The sequence below is a fragment of the Myiozetetes cayanensis genome, unplaced genomic scaffold (genome assembly GCF_022539395.1).
Source record: "Myiozetetes cayanensis isolate MyiCay16 unplaced genomic scaffold, myiCay2020 scf14, whole genome shotgun sequence".
Classification (NCBI taxonomy): Eukaryota; Metazoa; Chordata; class Aves; order Passeriformes; family Tyrannidae; genus Myiozetetes; species Myiozetetes cayanensis.
Genome location: NW_026087048.1, coordinates 17,670,452 through 17,690,164, shown reverse-complemented (window position 1 = coordinate 17,690,164; position 19,713 = coordinate 17,670,452). Strand labels below are relative to the sequence as shown.

The 19,713-nt window shown below is 47.4% G+C and overlaps 1 protein-coding gene across 2 annotated transcripts in view; it reads right to left on the bottom strand.

The window, feature by feature from the left end:
• ALDH1A3 (aldehyde dehydrogenase 1 family member A3) overlaps positions 1-17,938 on the bottom strand; it is a 38,260-nt gene extending 20,322 nt beyond the window's left edge. Inside the window, exons 1-5 of one of the 2 annotated variants that reach the window (XM_050309013.1) lie at positions 17,914-17,938; positions 11,317-11,421; positions 5,507-5,647; positions 3,200-3,329; positions 1,503-1,564 (exon numbers count right to left, since the gene is read on the bottom strand). In XM_050309013.1, coding sequence (XP_050164970.1) covers positions 1,503-1,564; positions 3,200-3,329; positions 5,507-5,581 — 267 coding nt within the window. In that variant the 5' untranslated portion in view covers positions 5,582-5,647; positions 11,317-11,421; positions 17,914-17,938. Of the gene's footprint in view, positions 1-1,502; positions 1,565-3,199; positions 3,330-5,506; positions 5,648-11,316; positions 11,422-14,826; positions 14,944-17,913 lie in introns of those variants that run through there. The other variant, XM_050309012.1, reaches the window with a different exon arrangement.
• Between the last annotated feature and the right edge of the window lie 1,775 nt (positions 17,939-19,713).

The following is a 19,713-nucleotide window of genomic DNA, read 5'->3' as shown; positions in this document are numbered from 1 at the left end:
ATCTTTTTCAATCAAATAGGAATATACAAACCCACGGACTGTTGGTGTTACTGAGATCAAACTGGGAAAAAAGATTGGAGAAGATTTGTTCTGAGTAAACTGAAGACAGATGTGGTTTTGTTGACCCCAATCATCCTTTTTACAAACACAGTGTTGAACTTGAGTCAAATTTGGTTCTGTGTTTTCTGTTGTGTTTATTGCTGATCTAGGATCAACCTGAGATCTTACAAGTCCCACTATGTTCCCTTCCAAAGCATCCTACATCATGGAGGCTTTTAAAGGGATAGTTTCCAAAGCACTGCTGAGTGCCAAAGGTGGCTGAGTGTGACCTTTTAACTGATGATCAATGTGAGGAACCTGAGGTTTTGATCTTTAGTCATAAATTCTGCTCACAAGCAGCCACATTTCTTGCTCAGCCAGGAAAGCTGTGCAGAAGTCACCAAGACAAACATCTGATAAATCCTACTGAGCATCTCCCACTCTGCCTCACCCTGACATTGCCAAATAGACCATGTCCTCTTACCACTAGGGATTTAGATTCAATTGTGCTGAAAAAAAGCAGAATTTTCCCAGACATCTCTTTGAGAAGTGGTCCAGACCTGGTATTCCCAGCATCCACATGCATCCAGTGCCCCACATGCATTCCTTTCACTCTCTCCTTATCCCAAAGGTTAAAATCTTCCATGGATTCTTATTGATCCCAGTATATAATCACAGAATATTCTGAGTGGGAAGGGATCCATTAGGATCACCAAAGTCCAGCTCCTGGCCCTGCATGGGACAGCCCCAAGAATCCCACCATGGGCCTGAGACCATCCTGAACTCTGGCAGGCTTGGTGCTGTATCCAAACAGAGAATCTTGGCACAGCAAAATTTGCCTCATGACTTATAGGATACCACATTCAAAGCATTTTACAACCAGACAGGAACAAACTATGTCTTCCTTGTAGCTGTAAAGTCTTCCTGGCTGTCTGTTTAAAGAGAGCAAGCAACACATGGTAATACTGGAGGTATTCCAAGAACCATCCACACTGTCCCCTCAGCAGAGAATGAGACCTCAAGGAAAAGAAAACTGTTCAGTGAGATGTCATCCCAGAAAGCTCAGAGAACAGCCAGGGTTTATTAAGAATGGATATGATTTAAAACTCAAAACTATGCATCAGCACGAGGCAGCAAAGGGCCAGCAGACGTAATGACGAGATGGGTGTCCCAGCAGTGCGAGAGTGAGAGAGCTCTGACTGGTCTCTGGTGACTGCTGTCAGCCTCAGAGAGGAACAGAGCGTCTGATTAGGAGACCCACCCTTCCATTGCAGGGGATTTCTGTTGCCAAGAGCAATTGGCATGGGGGTAAAACAAGAAACTACATCAGGCCACTGAGATGGGAGTTCCCTGCAGAACAGCTGTGCTTAACCAGGGAGCAGGAGGCTGCAGAGTGGAGGGTGGGAGTGCACGTGGACTTTTCCAGTTCTGGGGAGATGCAGGGCAGCATCACTGGTACTTACTGGGGTTATGGCTCCACAGACACCCATCGGCTCGTGCCGGGTGAAGCACACAAAATTCTCATCTGCGAGACAAGAGGATAAAAGACAACAGAACAGTCAAAACCCTCACCTGTACAGAAAGGGTGCAAGATAACTGCACACTAACAAGTTGGGGACAGAACTAAACCCCTGTTAGACAAAGAACCCTGTATATGTTCCTCTTAACTCGTGCCTCTGGGACATCCCAGATGGATGAAGATGACTGTGGGTAAAGGTCTTGTGTCAGCTCGAAAGCCAAACACTACTCATGGTTACAGTGGAGCCTTTCAAAACCAGGGATTCGATTGCTTCTGCAAACTCTCTGCAATGGAGGTTATATCTCCACCACACTGAAGAGCAAGCACAAATTTCATTCAGGTTGTGTCTCAATGAAGGAAGCAAAGCACTTGCCTCCCTGAGGGAGAGAGTTTTTAAACTCATTTTGTACACGAATCGTGCTCAGTGTAACAGGAATTACACTTTTAGTAAGAACTCTGGGACTAAAGTAATACCATTCTTCTTAAAATACTGCTGTTACTCTTTCAAAGAGAAAGCAGGAAGGACATTTGCCTTTCAAATTCATTCTTGCTGAACACCCACTTTTATTGGGAAGATCTGAGAGAGAACATGAACATTTCTAATGACAATTTTTGGGAGTGAATCTCAAATCAGGACAAACGAGCAGTGTCCAAGCAAGCAAAGCTTTACACTACTCTGAATGAGGGTGACATCTCTGTTTATAAGGCTGACATGACTCCCTTTGCTGCTTGCAGAGACTGAACTAGCTCAGCCCTTCAGTCCTTCCCCTGGTGACTAATTTTTGTCTGCAGTGCCTGCCCTTTTTACAGCCTCAGTGATCACCTGCACACAGGGACAAAAGAGGGTGAATTTGAAAATGCACCACGCTGCTCATTGTGCCACATGGACATTCATTGTCTTAACTTGTCCTCCCCAAAACCATACCTGAACTTATTTAGCTGAACCAAAGCATTCCTTCTGTGTGACTGCTCTGACTCTGCAGCCTAGGACACATTTTGAAAACCTCTTTTAAGTGTCAGAAAACTTGACAGGGGCCCCCAAAGAGCTCAGTGCTTTGACTCCTGAGAGGAGTCAACATCTTAGATCTCCTCTTCAATAAAAGTTAAGAAAAAACAGTAAATGACCTCTCTGAACATCTGAGACAGCAATGCCAGGAACATCAGTGAGGTGGGAGACACCAGTGGATTCCACATCAACCCTCTGCCACGTCCCTGTGGCCCTGGAATGGCACAAGCAATTTTCCCCAGAATTCATACAATTCTCCCCAGAAACCTCTGTCCTCACACTCTCTGGCATCTTAATTCATTTCAGTGACCTCTACAAACAAATTCCCCTATAATGTCTGGGGTGTTTTCTTTAAGAATTAATCGGTTCAAAACCAAAAAGGTTTCTCTGTCAAAAAAAGCAGCAGAAGAGCTCATCCATTATTTTTCAAAGATCTATCCAGGCCTTGACATAGCTCTTTCACTACTTTAAATACTGAAACACCTCTGCTTAAAATGCATCCTGAGACAGCAAGGAAGTGCAGGCTATTTTTGCAGGTTTTCAGAAGCCAGCCTTTCCATGGATCTTCCTCCCACCCCCCAAAGCCCAATCCCATCCCAGCTCTAAAACTGGGTCTGAAGGAACTCACAACTCACCCACTGGGATAGTTCTGCCCTGAATTTTATCAGCCCATCCAGCGTAATACCGGAGTGTTTTTATGCAGCCTTCCAGGTCAATGAAATAAGCCTGCAGAAAAGGTTTTCCTGTGTCCATTGTTTCCAGAGTCTGGGAATAAAAAAAACAAATTGCATGCACTTTCAGACAAATTAATGACTATTTTTCTTGGAAAAAAAAAAGAAAGCTTTTAGAGGAACTATTTCTCAGCTTTATTTTGCCTCATTCTGAAGACACAGCATGTTCTTCTCTCCTCTTATATTTAAGGAATGAGCTTGTGATACAAATTAGGCAGAAGGAAGACTAGACCAGACAACCCTGATCCATGCAGGAGTTGCTTTGTCCAGTGGCTATGATGAAAGGTCACCTTCCAGAAGCCCCCAGAATGTGAGTGTGGGTGGGATACAGAGGGTCTGGGGCACTGGTCAGCAACAAAGCCAGTCATGACTTCACCATAACTGACCTTCCAATGCAGATGTTCTGCATTCCAGATGGTGTCACTGAAAGCAATCAGACCCACTTGCCTTTTATGTGGAAGAAAAAGAAAAATCTAGTTTTCCTACTTCATAACCCTAAACCCAACCTCTGAAAAGCCTCTTTTGTCCAATGATAGAAAACACATTTTTTACAGAGTTCTGGTGAAGTAACCTCTGGGCTCAGATCTGTGCTGAGACCAAGGCAAGGCAGAAGTTGCTCCACTGAAGCTGCACCGGTGCTGAGCAGCTCTCAACAAAGTCCAGGCTCAGCCTGTGTCCTTTGCACTGTTCTGGACATTAGCTCAGGGAATGCTTTGTTCTCCACACAGGTCATTAAATGGGATATTGGTACAAATGGCCAGCACATCCATAAAGGAAGTACTATCCCTTGGTAGATTGGAACATCTTTGTTTACATATGAAGTCATACCCTGTCATCTTCCACAGACATTAGGGTCCAAACAGCACTCGAACAGACATTCCCCTTGGAATGACTGGGATTGTTATCCACTGAATGTCTGCTAAAACAACTGATTTTTATAAGTCATTACTTAGCACACAGCCAAGGCAGCTAAGGGCTGGTGTTCTGCAGTGCAAACAGCCATGCCAAACAAGCCCTCCCAGACCAGAAGGACAGAGAAAGCTTGAAGTGAGTGCTCTGCTTATGGAAAAAGCAGGATCCTCTAAAGTCACATCAAAAAGTGAGCAAAAATGAACAGGGTTCATTCACACACACATAATTTTTTTCCCCTTTTATTTGCTGGCCAGAATTGCCTTTAGATCCGAATAGTTTGGTTTTGTCCTGCTGAAACTGAAAGCTGTCATGTGGTTGAGAGACACTGTTGGGGAAAGAAACTCAGCTCAAAGCAGTCATGCAAGTGCAGGCTCCTAAACACATCCCATGTATGTAATTCCTACTGACCTCAGCAGGACCCTGGCTCAGGAACCTGCACCTCCAACAGCACAGAATGTCAGAAATGCCATTCCCATGAAGATAAAAGTGCAGCATGGAACAGGAGAGTGCTCAGATATTGGGTATGGAGGGACAGCAGCCCTAAGCTGAGGATCTGGGAGTGGGATTTGGAGAGATGTGCAATGCCCACGGAGTCCAAAGGCTCTTACCAACTGCAGCACGTTTTAGCTCAGGTTCTCATCCCCTTGTTCTGCACCAGCAGGACTCCTCCAGGACAGGATAATGGAACCATTAGCAATAGTTTTTCAGTGCAGATGTCCAAGTTAACACAGCTTCACAGCTATAGACAGATTGTCCTGAGCCAGTACACTCAGTAGGGAAAGGAACAATTCCCACTTACACACATTTTAAACTTTGGATGATATCCAGCAAGAGAAAGATTCTCTTTCCAGCCCCCTATTTTAGGGGAAGGAATTTGCACTAGTGTTAAACTGGCCCTGCATTTTTGTACTAAAGACTGAGTCAGCTGTGGTGGTTTGAGGTTGTTTTGGTTGGTTGGTTTTGTTTCACAGTTTTAGTGTGTTTTTTTTAATAGATAAGAGCTGGGAGACAGCTATGAACATTAATGACCGTTAAGCTAAGAAAAAGTGTGTTTATTGCTTTGAAAATTTGAGTACTAATATCTGTAATCACTTTAATAACTAGCTAAAGTTTTGGAGAAGTCAACTATATAGAATCAACTTGCAGAAAGAGGAAGAAAGTCATGACTCCTATATGGGCTCTTCTGCCCTTCATAAAAGGGAGTAAAAGAAAAATATTAGGTAGATGTGGATGCATCAGAGGGATGGAGGTGAATTATCAGTCAGCTATTGTTGGTCTATCAGTGCTCCCAGTACTTACTGCCAGGATGACTCTGTCTCGCTCCAGAAGATCAGCCAGTTTGTGCAGGAGTCGTCCTCTGCTTGGGGCACCCATCTGTCTCCACGGAGAGCCCCTCTGGAATGCTGCCTTTGCTGCCTCCACTGCATTATCCACATCAGGCTACAGCACCACATACACAAGAAAACCTCAGGTTACAAGGAAGGAGCTGGACAATGGCCCAGAAACCCCACTCAGGCTGGTTCCTTATTGATGCTGCGATGGCAAAAACCAAGTTGTCCGACAAAACCCCTTCCATTTTACTCCTGGGTTTGAATCCCAGCCTGGAATATGTTTTAGGTTTGGCCTGGGCTCAGAAACAACCTTGAGGTCAAAGTACCAATAGGGTCTTGCAAGGGCAATTTAATGTAACTGATCTGTTTATAAAATAATTCCTGCCAATAGAGGATGTGACACTGGGGGAGATGGAGAAACAAGCATGACAGGCCACTGGCCCACATGAATCAGCCTCCTGCCTAAACAAGTGTGGGCAGGAAAGTCTCCCAGTGAGATCAAGGTTTTATCCAGGGGAACAATCACAGCTCAGATCCCACCGTTCAGTCCCCCTGGAACCCATGCCATCCCTTAGATCCTAAAACACTTCCAGAACATTTCTGCCAGATGGGAGAGGTTTTGCTGTTCAGTGCTACAACAAAGGCATTTCACCTACACACACTTGGTACCATTCTCCCTTCATCTCCCTGCACCTTTACCATCCTCTGGACCAAATCTAACTCTCTTTACCCAAGTTACTACTCAAGTGGGCAGCAAGTTCACTCTCTTTCCACAGCACCACCCCCCAAAGCTTCATGCATTTGCTCTGGCCACAGTAGACCCTGGACTCCTCCCTTCCTCTCACATACATCGATTAAAAAAGTGAAGCCAAGGGCAACCTCATGATCCAATGGAATCAACAGGAACATTGCCACCAACATCCACAAGGCCAAGGCTGTAGCCCAAGCATACATAAAGCTTTGGAGGGGCTCCTGCTGTATGTAATGTCTGGCACAGCCTGTGCCTCACTTCAGCTGCTGGAGAATTTGCTCCTCACTGCAATACATGGCTCAAAAGGGTGAGAAAGGAGCTTTGATTGCTCCTCACAGAACTTCACCTATGTTTAATGTCAAGTCTTGTCTGGACACAATTAGGAAATGAGCCTCTGCACTGATCCAACCAGGTCTGGCTACTCTCTCCTCATGGGGAGATGTGTGGTGCTCAACCAAGAAAAAAATGTTACAGAGAGACATGTTGACACCTCAAAAAGTCCTTGGTCAAAACAGCAAGTCATCACCCAAGGCAGTGGCACTTTAAAGTTGGCTACTTTTCTTCACAAAAAGATTACACAGCTTTGAAATAACCTGATTTATACTGAAGAAACCCACCCTTTTGGAAGAGTGCTGCTGGGGAACTATTGCAGGAAACTTGTGCTGCTACAGAATGGCTCTGGTCTAGCAAAGGATGCTGGTCAGGCAGAGGTGGTGAGGAGCCACTGAGTGCAGACAGGCACATCCTGCCTGGGGCCTGTCACCCACGGGCACAACAGGCCTTCAGAACTGCTCTGGATTCAAACTGGCACATCATGAGAGCCAGAAGGCACCACCAGCCACTGCACACTCAGGTACTCCCCATCCTGCCTGCTGGAATGAAGGCTCGAGCTGAAAGAAGGCAATATTTTATGTGACAAAGCAGGTAGAGGAACATAAAAAGCCTGTCAGGTTTAAACAAGCCTTCCCTTAGCAGCAATTAATTAGTTCTGTGACTGGTCTGGGAGCACTGACGTGCAGGGAACTGGGTCTGCAGTGGCACAATGCCCTTGGTACTGAGGGTCTTCCCTCTACCCTGGCACTCCGAGAACAGGGGTGAGATGGCTGTGTTGGCAAAGGACTGCAGTGCATGCCCAAATCTTCCCCATCCTCAAACCATGGGAGCTCAAGTCCTGCTGCAGTTCCTGTAGATGGTTGTCTTCATTCTTGTCTCTTTTCTCAGACATGCTGGGTACAAACAGGGGCTCAGGGACTGCAGTCACTGTCGCACAAGCAAACAGGCTTGCCCTAAACACCCTGGGGGTAACACCACCAAGTGAGATCCTGAGAGCCTGCACAGCCTCAATAGGGCTGAGAGACCAGCAAAAACAAGGAAATTCTTCAGAAAGGCTGAAATGCCATTCTTAATCCATCCTGTTATGACTAGGCATTAGGGGAGTCTGAATGGCATGTTCATTGCAGGCGTGTTGCAATAGGTAGGCACAAGGCGTGACAAAGGGACTCGGGACTGTCAAGGTGCCAGGAACACATTGTGGTGCACAAAACCACAGGAGGAGGAGATCCTGTGCATCCTGGTGCTCAGTCTGGATCTATAACACATGGAGTATTACACAAAAAGCTCCACTAAGAGAATATTAAGACTGCAAAGTCAAGCACTGCAGCAATGCCTGCAAACCTTCATGCCCACCTTGGTGTTCACATTATGATATAACCCCCAGTTACACAACCACATACCTTTCCCCCCCTGGACAAAAAACACACTGTTCTTTGTTCTAAGCTACCTCTTCCATTTTCCACCTCAAGTCCTGCTCATCACTGCTCCCTTTTTCTCCCCTGGCCTTTCTTTCTCTCTCCTGTGTCTTCCTCACAGTGAAGACCCACTGGCTCTGTGAGTGGGGAAAACACCTGCAACAAAGCCTCACTCTGCATCAGTCTCAGGGTGTCCCACAGTGCTTCACTGTGGTCACTAAGGAGACCAAAGGTGGAGCACAGCCAGTGGAGACCATCTTCCTTCAATTCAGCTACAACTCCTTCAAAAGGCTCCCCTGTCTTTGGACAGGCACTTTTCTGACACAGGGCACGAGCATGTCACAGTTTATCAATTAGAAGAGGTTCCCTGACCTGCTCCCCTGCAAACACGTTGCATTGCTCTGACTTCTGAACCTGAGTTCAAAACAGCCACAAAATGCATCTTAACAGCCCCAAGTATCCAAAATCATTATTGAGGGCACTGGAGTCTGCTGGAGTCTTACCTCAGCCTGCCGCTACAATCTGAGGGAGATTGCAGACAAATCCCTCTCACAACCCTTCAAAGATCCACATGTGAGGGTGAACTGCTTGGAAATGACCATGGCAGACACTCCACAACATCGAGTCTGCTCCACAGTCACAGCTGTGGACCTGCTGCCTGTACTCTGGGGCCTCCAGCTGAGCTGGGCACTCCTTTGAGGAGGGAGCACCTTTCCCCTGCCTTTGATGGATATCAGCAAGATGTTGGAAGGAAAAAGCCTCTCTCCAACTTTTATTGACAGCACCAGAGACATTATGATGGCACAAGTATTCCTGCTTTTACATGGTAACATCAAGACAGGGTGGAAGTTCTGGGGCTTCACCACTCCCATGGAGCAGAAGTCTAATGGAGAAAGTTATTCCTTCTCTGTTATCAACCTGGCAAACACTTGGACTCTAAGACACTTTTTGGGAGGTAAAAAGCCTCCCACCATCCAGTGAAGACATTTGCCATTTTATTTCCAGGGCTTCTTTTTCCACACAGACTTTTCTTTATCCCTCAACTGTCCCATCAAGGACAATTCTGTAACTAAAGAACAAACAACAAAACCTTTGCTTCGAGGCTCATAAAGCATTGGCCAAGTTTCAACACCAGACTGAACTGTCATCGCCGAGATGTCGGCTGCCAAATTCCCACCCCTCACGTGCAGCCTGAGCAAAACACTCTGCATGGCCAGGGAGGGGCAGGTTTCTGTTGAGGGCTTGGAAAGTGGAGTTCTGCTCCCAGCCTGCTGTGAGGGCAGAGCCAAACCCGGCTCAGCACAGCTGAAGCCAGAGCCAGTACCAGGAACTGACACCCCTGGGGTGGCACCGAGCGGCACAACAAGTGTGGTGGCACATGGGGAAGGACACTGGAAAGCACCAAACACAACTCACCACTTCCTGTAGTGACTCCAGCAGACTGGAGTTACATCCAGAGGGGGAAGTCCAACCAGGGCAAATTAAGCCTCAGAGGATTTGGCTTGACCATGTCCCACTGTCCTATGGCAAATGTCACCAGAAGCCAAACAGCTGTTTGGGGATGGTTCTCAACCATGACTGCTTTCTAAGTAACCCAGATCCAGGTCTAATCCCACTCAGTTCCTTGGAAAAAACCACTTACAGCAAAAAATTATTGGGGTTTTTTAAAAGTATGATATAAAGGGGTGGAAGAGGCTTTCAGCACCTTAGCCAGAGTTACCTTACATTCCTTCCTGCAATTTCCATGCACCCACTGAGTATCCAGGGGCAGAGGGATCCACGGACTGACCCCAAGGACAGGTTTACAGTGAGTCTCCTGCAAGCTAAAAGCCAAATCCAGGCAGGGAGAAATCTCAAGAAGGCAAGCTTTAAAACTGGGTTTTCAGTTCTGCATAACAATTTTCTTTTAGTCAGACAGTAAGAAGCAGGCATGAAATACTCCCGTAGCTGCTGGAGGAGACACTTAGCTCAGGGAACAATAACAGTGTCATGGTTTGTGCCTATCAAAATACAGTTGCATCAGAGTCAGCTTCAACTCCACTGTTTACATGCCACTGCAATTCAACACAGTTGTGTCCTACCCAGTCAGTATAAAGACATTACAATGTTTGGTTCTGCCTGGATCTGCAATTGCCCTATGGATACACAAATCCCCCGTGGCAATAAGTCCTGGAGGCTGCTTTAGTGCCACCCAAAAAAAGCACAACTACCTTACACAACACTGCATTGTACTCCCAAGGAAGTTTGCTCCCATCTCCAGAAGGGTCAGGCTTTATACTCTACACTGTACAATACCAGAAAACACACTGTCCCTGCTCAGCTAGTTTCAATCCTACTAGGAAAGGACCCCCAAGGCAGCTACCTCACTGGAAACCAGGCACTGGGCCCCACAAGTGTTGGACAAGCTGAGCCACAAAAAGATCTCAGTGCAGGGCAGAAATGGCCACACTGCCCATAGCAATGAGCTGCCAAAGCCCTGGCACAGCACAGCAGTTGTGAGTCACCTTTCCATGACACCCTGCAAAAAGCCAGCTCTTGGGCCAGCCCTCTTCCATAGGTTGGCCCCTATATGATCAGCTGTTTTGGACAGAAAGTGTCACATCTGATTGTTCCTCACCTCAAACTGTTACCAAACCCTGTTACAGCCCAGGTTGATCTACAGTAAACCAGGGCCAGCCAAGAATTGGCAGAGCTCTTGAGATACCAGTTTGGTTTTAAGTGGGAGTTGCCACACTTGTGCAGGAGGCCGGAACCCACAACACCAGTTGGAAAAGCAGCACCATGTCTCCAGCAGTAAGTGGTCAGTGTTTGTATGACCGAGCTCAAATTCCCCCAAGCACTCAGGTTATTTGTTGACTTTGTTTATAAGGAGACAAATTTCAGCTCAGTGTGTCCAACAGGCTGCTGTGCAGCTGGTGTATAAACCACTCCCAACACAAGGCCCATGTCCTGTCAGGGATGTGCATACACCATCATTGCTATTTCCTCAGGCTGGCTGCTCCCTTCCAGTCCATGCCACAAGAATGATGCTCAATCTCATTCCTCTGACAGTGCTCAGCAGCCAGTTCCTACCAGGGAAAGTGCCTCTGACGAGTTGGACAGGACTGATCCCACCCAGCCCATGTAATTCTTGAGCAGCACATCCAGTGTCCCAGACCTTCAAATCAGTCTGGCCAGATGGATGACGTTGTTAAAAGCCAGTTTTTCGTCTGGGTGCTTCCCTACAAAAAGAAAGGCTTTGGAAACAGTCTTCTGTACTGTTTTTCTGACAACGCTTACCTTGTCTCCTTCCTCAATGTCACAAATTTTCTCCAGCGTTGAAGGGTTGTAGGTGGGGAACTTCTTTCCACTTGTAGACTCGTGCCATTCATTGTTAATAAATATCTGAAGAGAGAGAGAGAGAGAGTGGAAGGGAAGTGGGATGGGCAGGAGAAAGAAAACACTGATGTAGAAGAAAAAACCACAAGTGCTTCTCCAAGTTCCCAGAGCTCTCCAGTTTCCATCAGTGGCAGAGTCAAGTGTGCTCAGGTCTCTCTGCCAGGGAGACTGGAATACAGAAGCATTTATCCAAACTTTGTGCACCCAGTTGGTTTTGAGCAAGAGGGAGGCAGAGGAATGGGGCTCACACCACACACCACTGTGATTTGGCAGTGAGAAACAGGCGGGTTTTGAAGTCCACCTCCATGGGAACACCAAGCAGACACCAAGAGAAGCTGGCATGGTCCAAGCAAAAGGAGCCCTTCGTTACATGTCACTGCACAATATTCCTTGGCTGTTTGCATCCTGCCCTGGGCTACTTCCACATCTTGCTCCCCCCTCTGGCAGCACCCAGAGGAGGGTGGGGACTGGCTCAGTCCTACCCCACCATGCCTTGTCACAGGCTGGATCAAGCCTCCCACGTCACTTGGAGTCATCTGTGACAAGATTTAAGTGTTTCAAAATATTGCATTTCCACAGCAAGAACAAACAGTCCCAGCATTGCGTAACCGAAAATGCATTAAATACTGGAGTGTTGTTACTCACTGTAAACAGAACATGAATACCTATATACAATTAATTGATTCAACATGCATCTTATCCACGCTGTGATCTAACTTGGCAGTGTTATATTTTATAAATATACTTCAAGTAAGATTAGATGAAGTAATCTTTATTAGTAGCCTGCTAGTGGCTGTAAGCTAGTACTTTTATTTGGAAGTCATCCACATTTGCAATCTTGTTTATGAGTCTCTACACACCACCAGGAGATTAATGTTGCATCTCTTACATTCGGAATTCCCACTGCTTTGGGTCATAATTTTCTTTCCTTGGGCAGTTTTTTCTTCAAGAAAGGGCTTTTTTCTCACTATTTCTGCACAAAGCATGCAAAATATAACTGGTGTAGAAGGTGCACAGTTGGACCCACCTGTTTCACACGGGCCAAGAAAAAGACTATTTTGCCAAAGATGTGGCCAAGGAAAGTCACAAGAAGAGATACAATGTTAGAAATATTAACTCCATTTTAAGACATCAACACTCCTGAACTACCTCTGTTATCCAAGTGTTACATTTTAACACTCACACATTTTAACTTCAGTTTTTCTTTGTTTCACTAGTGAAGCAGAGTCACGTTATAAACTGAGGAGATATGACGGGCACTGTAAAATTAAAGCATCAGGTATATGCTCACAAACTGAGGACTGGGGAATGATACCATTTTTCCTTTGCACTCAACGTGAATTCTGTGGGAAAATGATGTTCCTACAAGTAGTAAAACATGAGAGCGACAGGATCAGGCTGTTTTAAATGTAACACATGCACTGGCATCATTCTGGGAATTGCACCACATATCCCAGGTCTTTGGTGCCAGGAGTTGAAATCAAATCGAATAATTTATCAGCCGTTCATGCTGCATACCCAGGATTTGAGACAAGGAATTGTGGACAGATCACTTCCATCACACATCCATGACAAGCACTAAGCTCCTTCACAAGAAAGATCTTTGTTGGGAATTTTTTTCTTCTGCCCCAGCCCCGTAACTGGTAGAACCAAAAATAAAAATCTCCTCTAAGCAGAGGAAAACACGCTGTCAGCTGTAAACATCTGGTGAAACTCAGAGCTTGTACAAAACCCCCGAAGTTTTATGAAAATGGACTGCTGTTCATTATTTACTCAGATGCACCAGCAGCACCAGATCAAACATCAAACTCCCACTCTTAATTTACATTGGTTTCCACTTTTAAGAGACTACCTTGATACTTCCAGCGCACAGAGTCTCTGGCAAAACTCTGGAGAATAAAACTGCGTGCCTTAAAACATACACGGGCTGCAGGATAAGATCCCTAAGGAGCCTTTAAAAGTGTTCACAACAATAAAAATAACAAAAACCAGAACATTTGGATGTTTAAGAAGAACTCGAATGGCCGTGTCCATTTTGGACGCGGGAAAGAGCTGTTTGTGCAGCATTACGCCATTCCGCAACCAGCAGCTGCAGATCCAATTTGCTGCTAAATGACAAGTTTATCTCACAAATAAAGAGCAGATAAACTTGGGATGGTAAAAATTAATCTAGTCCGGTGATTACTACTAATTGCTAATCTGTTTCACTAGCTTGGACGCATAATTCAAATCAACACCTCGCGGGATAAGCTATCGCTGTTTACTCCTTCTCACTGCAAGGGAATGAACTTCAAATTCTCCTTTTTTTTCCTTTTTTTTAGTACTTAACACACAAATGCAACAGTAGCACACTCATTCAGCCCCTCCAGCTCTTTTAGTCCAGACACAAAGTTGAAATTATGGCAGTTGAGGCTCCTTAGCAGCGTAACCAGCCGGGACATTTTCTGCACTGCGCAAGGCAGCGGGTCAGGCTGTTGTGGAACAAAAAGCGACCTGGCGATCACAGAGCTACAGTGCATTGGGAACAGGGATTTCTGCAGCCCTGCTCAGCTCCACACCAGCCTCACCTCTGAGGGATGGAGTTATCAAGCTCAGGAGCCTTTGGTTTAATCCAAAAGGTCAGGAGAGACTGTTTAAAGGGAAGCTCAGGGAAGAGGGGAGAGGTGAGGGTTTGTGCAGGCTCAGTGCCTGACTCCTCATCCCACAGGGAGGCCATAGAGGAGCTCTGTCGGGACAGAGAGAGAGAGTCACCAACAAGACTCACATGAACAAAACTTCCAGAGCTGCAGGATGGCTCCAGCCTCATGGCAAAGCCCTTCCATGAGGCCCTGTCCTGCTGGACACTGGTCCTTCTCCAGGCTTGCCAGAACCCAAATTCACCCCTGGCACTGAGCCCCCTCCCAGCAAAGGAGCTGCAGACCAGGTCAAGGACAGCTGAACACAACTCTGACAAGCAGCTTCCTGAGGGATAAAACCCCCTCCTCTCCCTGCCCGGGCTCACTCCATCCAAATCGGATTTCGCTGAGCACCAGTGCAGGGCTGGAGGCGCTCAAGGGTGGGTTGGGAGGGAAGATGCTGTCAGGCACCATAGGAGCCCAGAGCACCTGGGGCAGCACAATAGGTTCAGTGGGGCCATTTTATTTAAAAAAAAAAAAAAAAGTTAGTTTTTGGGCTTTAGACATAGAGGCAACTGCTGCACCATTGGAAATACCACTGTCACCTGCTCGCTCAACCTCAAACCCCCATAAACCTACTGTCTCAGGCAGCAGGAGGAATAAAAGAACTTAAGAAAAAACAACAACGAGGGTGAAAACTTCGCATCAAAAAAACTTAACACCTCGCCTCCACCCTGACTCCACCGAGCCCCGCCGCCCGCCGCCCACCTCCCCCGCGCCCGGCGAGCTGCCTCACCTTGGTGTACTTCACCTCCAGGCTGCGCAGGGGCCGCGGCAGAGGCGGCGGCGCTTTCCTGTCGGGCTGCCCGTTCTCCACGGCGCCGTTGAGGGCGGCCATGGCCCCGCCGTCGAGCCCGCGCGCCTTCTGCCCGCTGACAGCGCCCGCGCCGCCTTAAGAGCGCCGCGCGCGCCGCCCGCCCGCCGCCCCATTGGCCGCCGCCCCGGCCACGCCCCTCGCCCCGCCCCGCGCCCCGGCCCCTCGCGCGGCCGCAGGTGACGGGCGGCGCCGCCCCGCCGAGGAACCGCTGCGGGAGCGGGGGCGCCCGCGCGCCGCGCCCGCCACGGCGGGAACCCCGCAGGGCTCCCCTCAGCGTCCCTCACAGGGTCCCTCACGGCTGTCAAAGGGCTCCCCTCAGGGTTCCTCAGGGCTGTCAAAGGGCTCCCCTCAGGGTTCCTCATGGCTGTCAAAGGGCTCCCCTCAGGATCCCTCACAGGGTCCCTCACGGCTGTCAAAGGGCTCCCCTCAGGGTCCCTGAGGGCTGTCAAAGGGCTCCCCTCAGGATCCCTCACAGGGTCCCTCAGGGCGTTCAGAGGGCTCCCCTCAGAATTCTTCACGGCTGTCAAAGGGCTCCCCTCAGGGTCCCTCAGGGCTGTCAAAGGGCTCCCCTCAGCGGCCCCCACAGGGTCCCTCAGGGCTGTCAAAGGGCTCCCCTCAGGGTCTCTCACAGGGTCCCTCAGGGCTGTCAAAGGGCTCCCTCAGGGTCCCTCAGGGCTGTCAAAGGGCTCCCCTCAGGGTCCCTCAGGGCTGTCAAAGGGCTTCCAGAGGGCTACCCTTTGCTCCCCTCAGCGTCCCAAGAGGCTCCCTCGGAGCTTCCCAAGGGTTCCTCCACTCTGCGTTTCCACGGGGTCCCAAAGGGCTTCCACAGGGTTCCCCTCACAGTCCCAAAGGGTTCCCCAAACGGCTCCCTACAGGGTCCTTCGCAGCTCCCCAAAAGGTTTCCAAAGGCTTTCCAAAGGGTCTGCGAGGGCTCCCCACAGGTGACCCCAAAGGGCTTCTGCAGGGCTCTGACATTGCTCCCTCAGGGCTCTCGCAGGGTCTCCTGGGGCTCTCACAGGGTTCCTTTTGGGGAGTGGAGCAGCCACCATGGCTTCTCCTAAAGTGTGGCACTGGGGTGGGTCTGGGGAGGACATACCCTCTCTGCTGCCTTCGTGCCCCACTCAAACTCATCCAGAAGTGAGTCGTGGAAGGACCACTGTAGGTTTTCCATGGGAATACCATCACTCTCTCCAGGCATGGTGTTGGACTGTCCAGACAGTTCTCTCCTAATATGTCACGTTTCACCCTCTACCTCCAGAACAAGGGCCTTTCTCTGCTCTTCCTGGTGCCCCGACATCCTCACCCCAACCTGCTACACCCCATCCTTCACACAGTGTCTCTGGAGAGCTTTCCAGGACTGGTAGTAAGAGAAGAACATTAAATCAAATGTCTGACGTGCAACGTCTGACAGCAACTCCTCCACATCCTGCCGGTGTACAGGAGTCTGGGACCAGTTTGACCACCCCAGTCTGACTATCCCAGTTGAAGGACTTCAGCCCACCAGGGCAGGGCCAGGCCCTTCCACTGAAACGTCTTACACTGATAACCAACATATTTGTGTCCCACCCAGCCAATCTCCAGTGTGGTGTTCATAGTAGCATACTTGGAACGTCGAGAAAGATGCTGTCTTTCGAGAAGTCCTACAGGATATGGAACATGTCTGAAGTGACAGATCTAGGCTCTGCGCCTGAACAAGTTCATCATGTATTGCTTAACTTCATTCTGAATAAAATATGTGTAAGTCTCTGCAGGCTGGGGGCCAGGACACTAGGAGCACCCTTACACCCCCACACACATGGAAGATAATACAACATATTTTCCATATAACAAGTGGCAAGATGCCAGAAGTTATCTTAGAAAATGTTTCACAGAATCTGTAATCCCCAGCAATAGTCAGCACTTTGCTGTTAGAACGCTTAAAAATACTCAGCGCTTCCAAAGGCAGATAGCCCGTGATATCACAGTGGCGTAGAGCTAGTGCTGATTCAGAAGGGAAAGTACCCTGGTGAATCAAACCCTGATCCCTGCAGCTTGCACCATGTCCTTGGAGGTCGTCTGCCCGGGTTAAAACCTGTCTGATGGTAACTGGTGCAGAAATGTTCTTTTTAAGCTATCCATTTTTAGCTATTCCTATTTCCCATCAAAGAATCCCTTAAACAAATCCCAGCATATTCCTATTCCCCACGAAAAGAAGTTTGGATCCAAGCGATGCTTAGGTGTAAACTACAAAACTACGAGGTGACTGATAGGATGTGCAAGTTGAACTCTGAGATGGAAAATATTTCTCTCTATTATCTCTGGAAAAGATGCGACCACTGATCCCTTTTAGGGCCAGTGACAGTTGCCAGATTGGCAACAGAACTTGTTTGGGCCTTTAGTAATTCACCATTTCTATTTTTACCAGAATGTACCACAACCCTGTAGGCAACAATTTGATAGTTCAAAGGAGCAAATCATTACAGAGGTGACACATTATCGATAGACTTCATCCATTTCTATCTGTATTTTGCCCACAGAGACCCTCGGCTGAAGTGGAAAATACTCTTGCAATTAGAAGACAAAATATCTGGATGAGGAGAAGGATGAATAAGAAGTTCCAGGACAAGCAGTGTCTAAAGAGTCATTCCAGTGGGCAGTATCATGTGAAATGACCTTCTCTCTTATCTCTTATGAGGAAGATTTTTTACAGGACTTTGCTGGGAAAATTATTGCTCCTTTGAGTCAATGTTGGTGCAGCATGAGATATATCTCAGGCAGAAATTCCATATGTAGAGTTTGGGGGTGTGTGAGACCTTTAAAAGGTTGTCCAAAGTTAACAAATGGTGAGTCAGTGACATATGAAAGAGTAGAAAAAATAGACTTTAACTGATATATGTAGCTGTGTGCAATGCTTCCTCTAGTACTGTCACAAGGAGAGTAGTGAAATGTTTCACTGTCAAAGAGTTTTGTGGACACTGACTGGTCCCTTGTTAGGCAAACTCAATCCTGTCATAAACAAGAACTCACCAACCCCAGGAGAGACGTGTCTTTTGTCACTGGTGGTTATAAGCAGATGCACAGAGGTGGAAACACTCACATCTCCGGACTGATGAGTGGGAGATGCCCTAAAAGCAACAACAGAGCCCTGATCAGAACAAATGCAAGACATTTTACATTCATTCCCGTGCTCTGGGAGAGCCATGCCACCACTTGGATAGAAGCACTGAAAAAATGGTTTTACCTACGTTTTAAATAGTTGATAAATGTGTTAGAAACAAGAGGAAAAGCATCTGTTGATGAAAGGTCCCATTACTACTGAGTCACCCTGTTGTGTTCTCCAGTTGCAGAGATCTCTGCAGTAAGTGTCCTTTACCTGCTGAAGGGATGGTGATGGCTGTGACCTCCTTGGAGCTGTGCTGCTCTGCAGAGCTGCATCTCACAGAAGTTCCTCGGCTGAGTAGATCATCTCTTCTCTTCCATCCAGAACAAAGCTTGCCTTCCCTCTGTTGGATCAGGCACTCCTAAATCTGCCACCATTAATGAGACCTAACCACAGTTCCCTGTGCTGCTCTGTCTCTCTGTGCCAAGGGCAATTACAGGACGTGTTCTTGCATCTGAGAGTGACTCTACAAGCTGCTCAGTTGACATTTCAATGATTTTTTGCATCTAGACCTCAGCCTGTGCTTCCAGTTGACCTTTGCTGTGTAGAGCAGTTAACCTGGCGCAGAGCCAAAGCTTATCCTGCCTATTTTCCATATACCCTGAAGCCCATGCACACACAAACATAAATACGTGTGTGAAACAATACACTCTGAAAGGCTACTGAGGCTGTGCTCTCCAGCATTCAACAGCCTGCAGTGTCCAGAGTTTGCCTGGTTTTCCTCATCCAGATGAGCTGTAATTGAGTTATCCACACCCTTTTCCTACAGGCATCCCCCTCACTCCACACTGGCAGTGGTTGCTGCTCCTGAGGGAGCAGCTCCCCCCCATGATTTATTCTCCTCTTGTTTAATGTGCAGCGATGGGGCTTTTTACTGCCTGTTATTCAAACTGTGCTTTGGGCACAAAATTATTCATTTCCATGTGGTTTTTCCATGGTGCTCGTGACAGCAGTGTCTGAGTGTTTCACATCCACCATTTCCTTTTCCAGCAATTCTGAGAGGATGCTGACCCTGTATTATCAGTGAGGAAAGAAGGCAGGTGAATTAAAAAAAGGGTCTTCATAATTCTGGATTCTCAATGTGAGTCACCTACAGCCCGAGAACTGTGAGGACAGACACTCAGAGCTCAGCTCCCACTGAGCTCAGCTCCAGCAGTCATTGTGCAACAAACTGGATCTAAAGAGCTCCCACCTAAACACCCAGGCAAGGCAGAGCATGCAGGTGAGTGGGCATTGCTCTCCAGTGACTTTAATCTGGGAATTTTCTTAAATTTTTTTTAAGTCTACTATTCCTGTAACTTTTTTTTTTCCTGGGGTAGTTTTCCACGATATGGGTTGGTGGCAGAATGGATACTTTTGAATTGTGATATGATTGGCATTTTACAGGCTCCCTGGTAGCAGTAGTGACTGTTTAATTCATATGGGCTGTCCATGTAAAGGCAGTGAGGTGTGCTTTGCCAGTGCATTTTGGTTTGCTTTGTTTTCCCAAATATTTTCTGGTTGTAAAATCGTGATAACTGAAGTGCTGCCTTCAGTTGTGAAAGACATCACACCAAATTCTATACCAAGACAAGTCCTACTCAGTTTATCAAAGTACACACATGCCATTTCAAAAGGATTTGGATTCAGAGAGGTGCCATAAAAAATGAAAATCAAAATAAAAATTA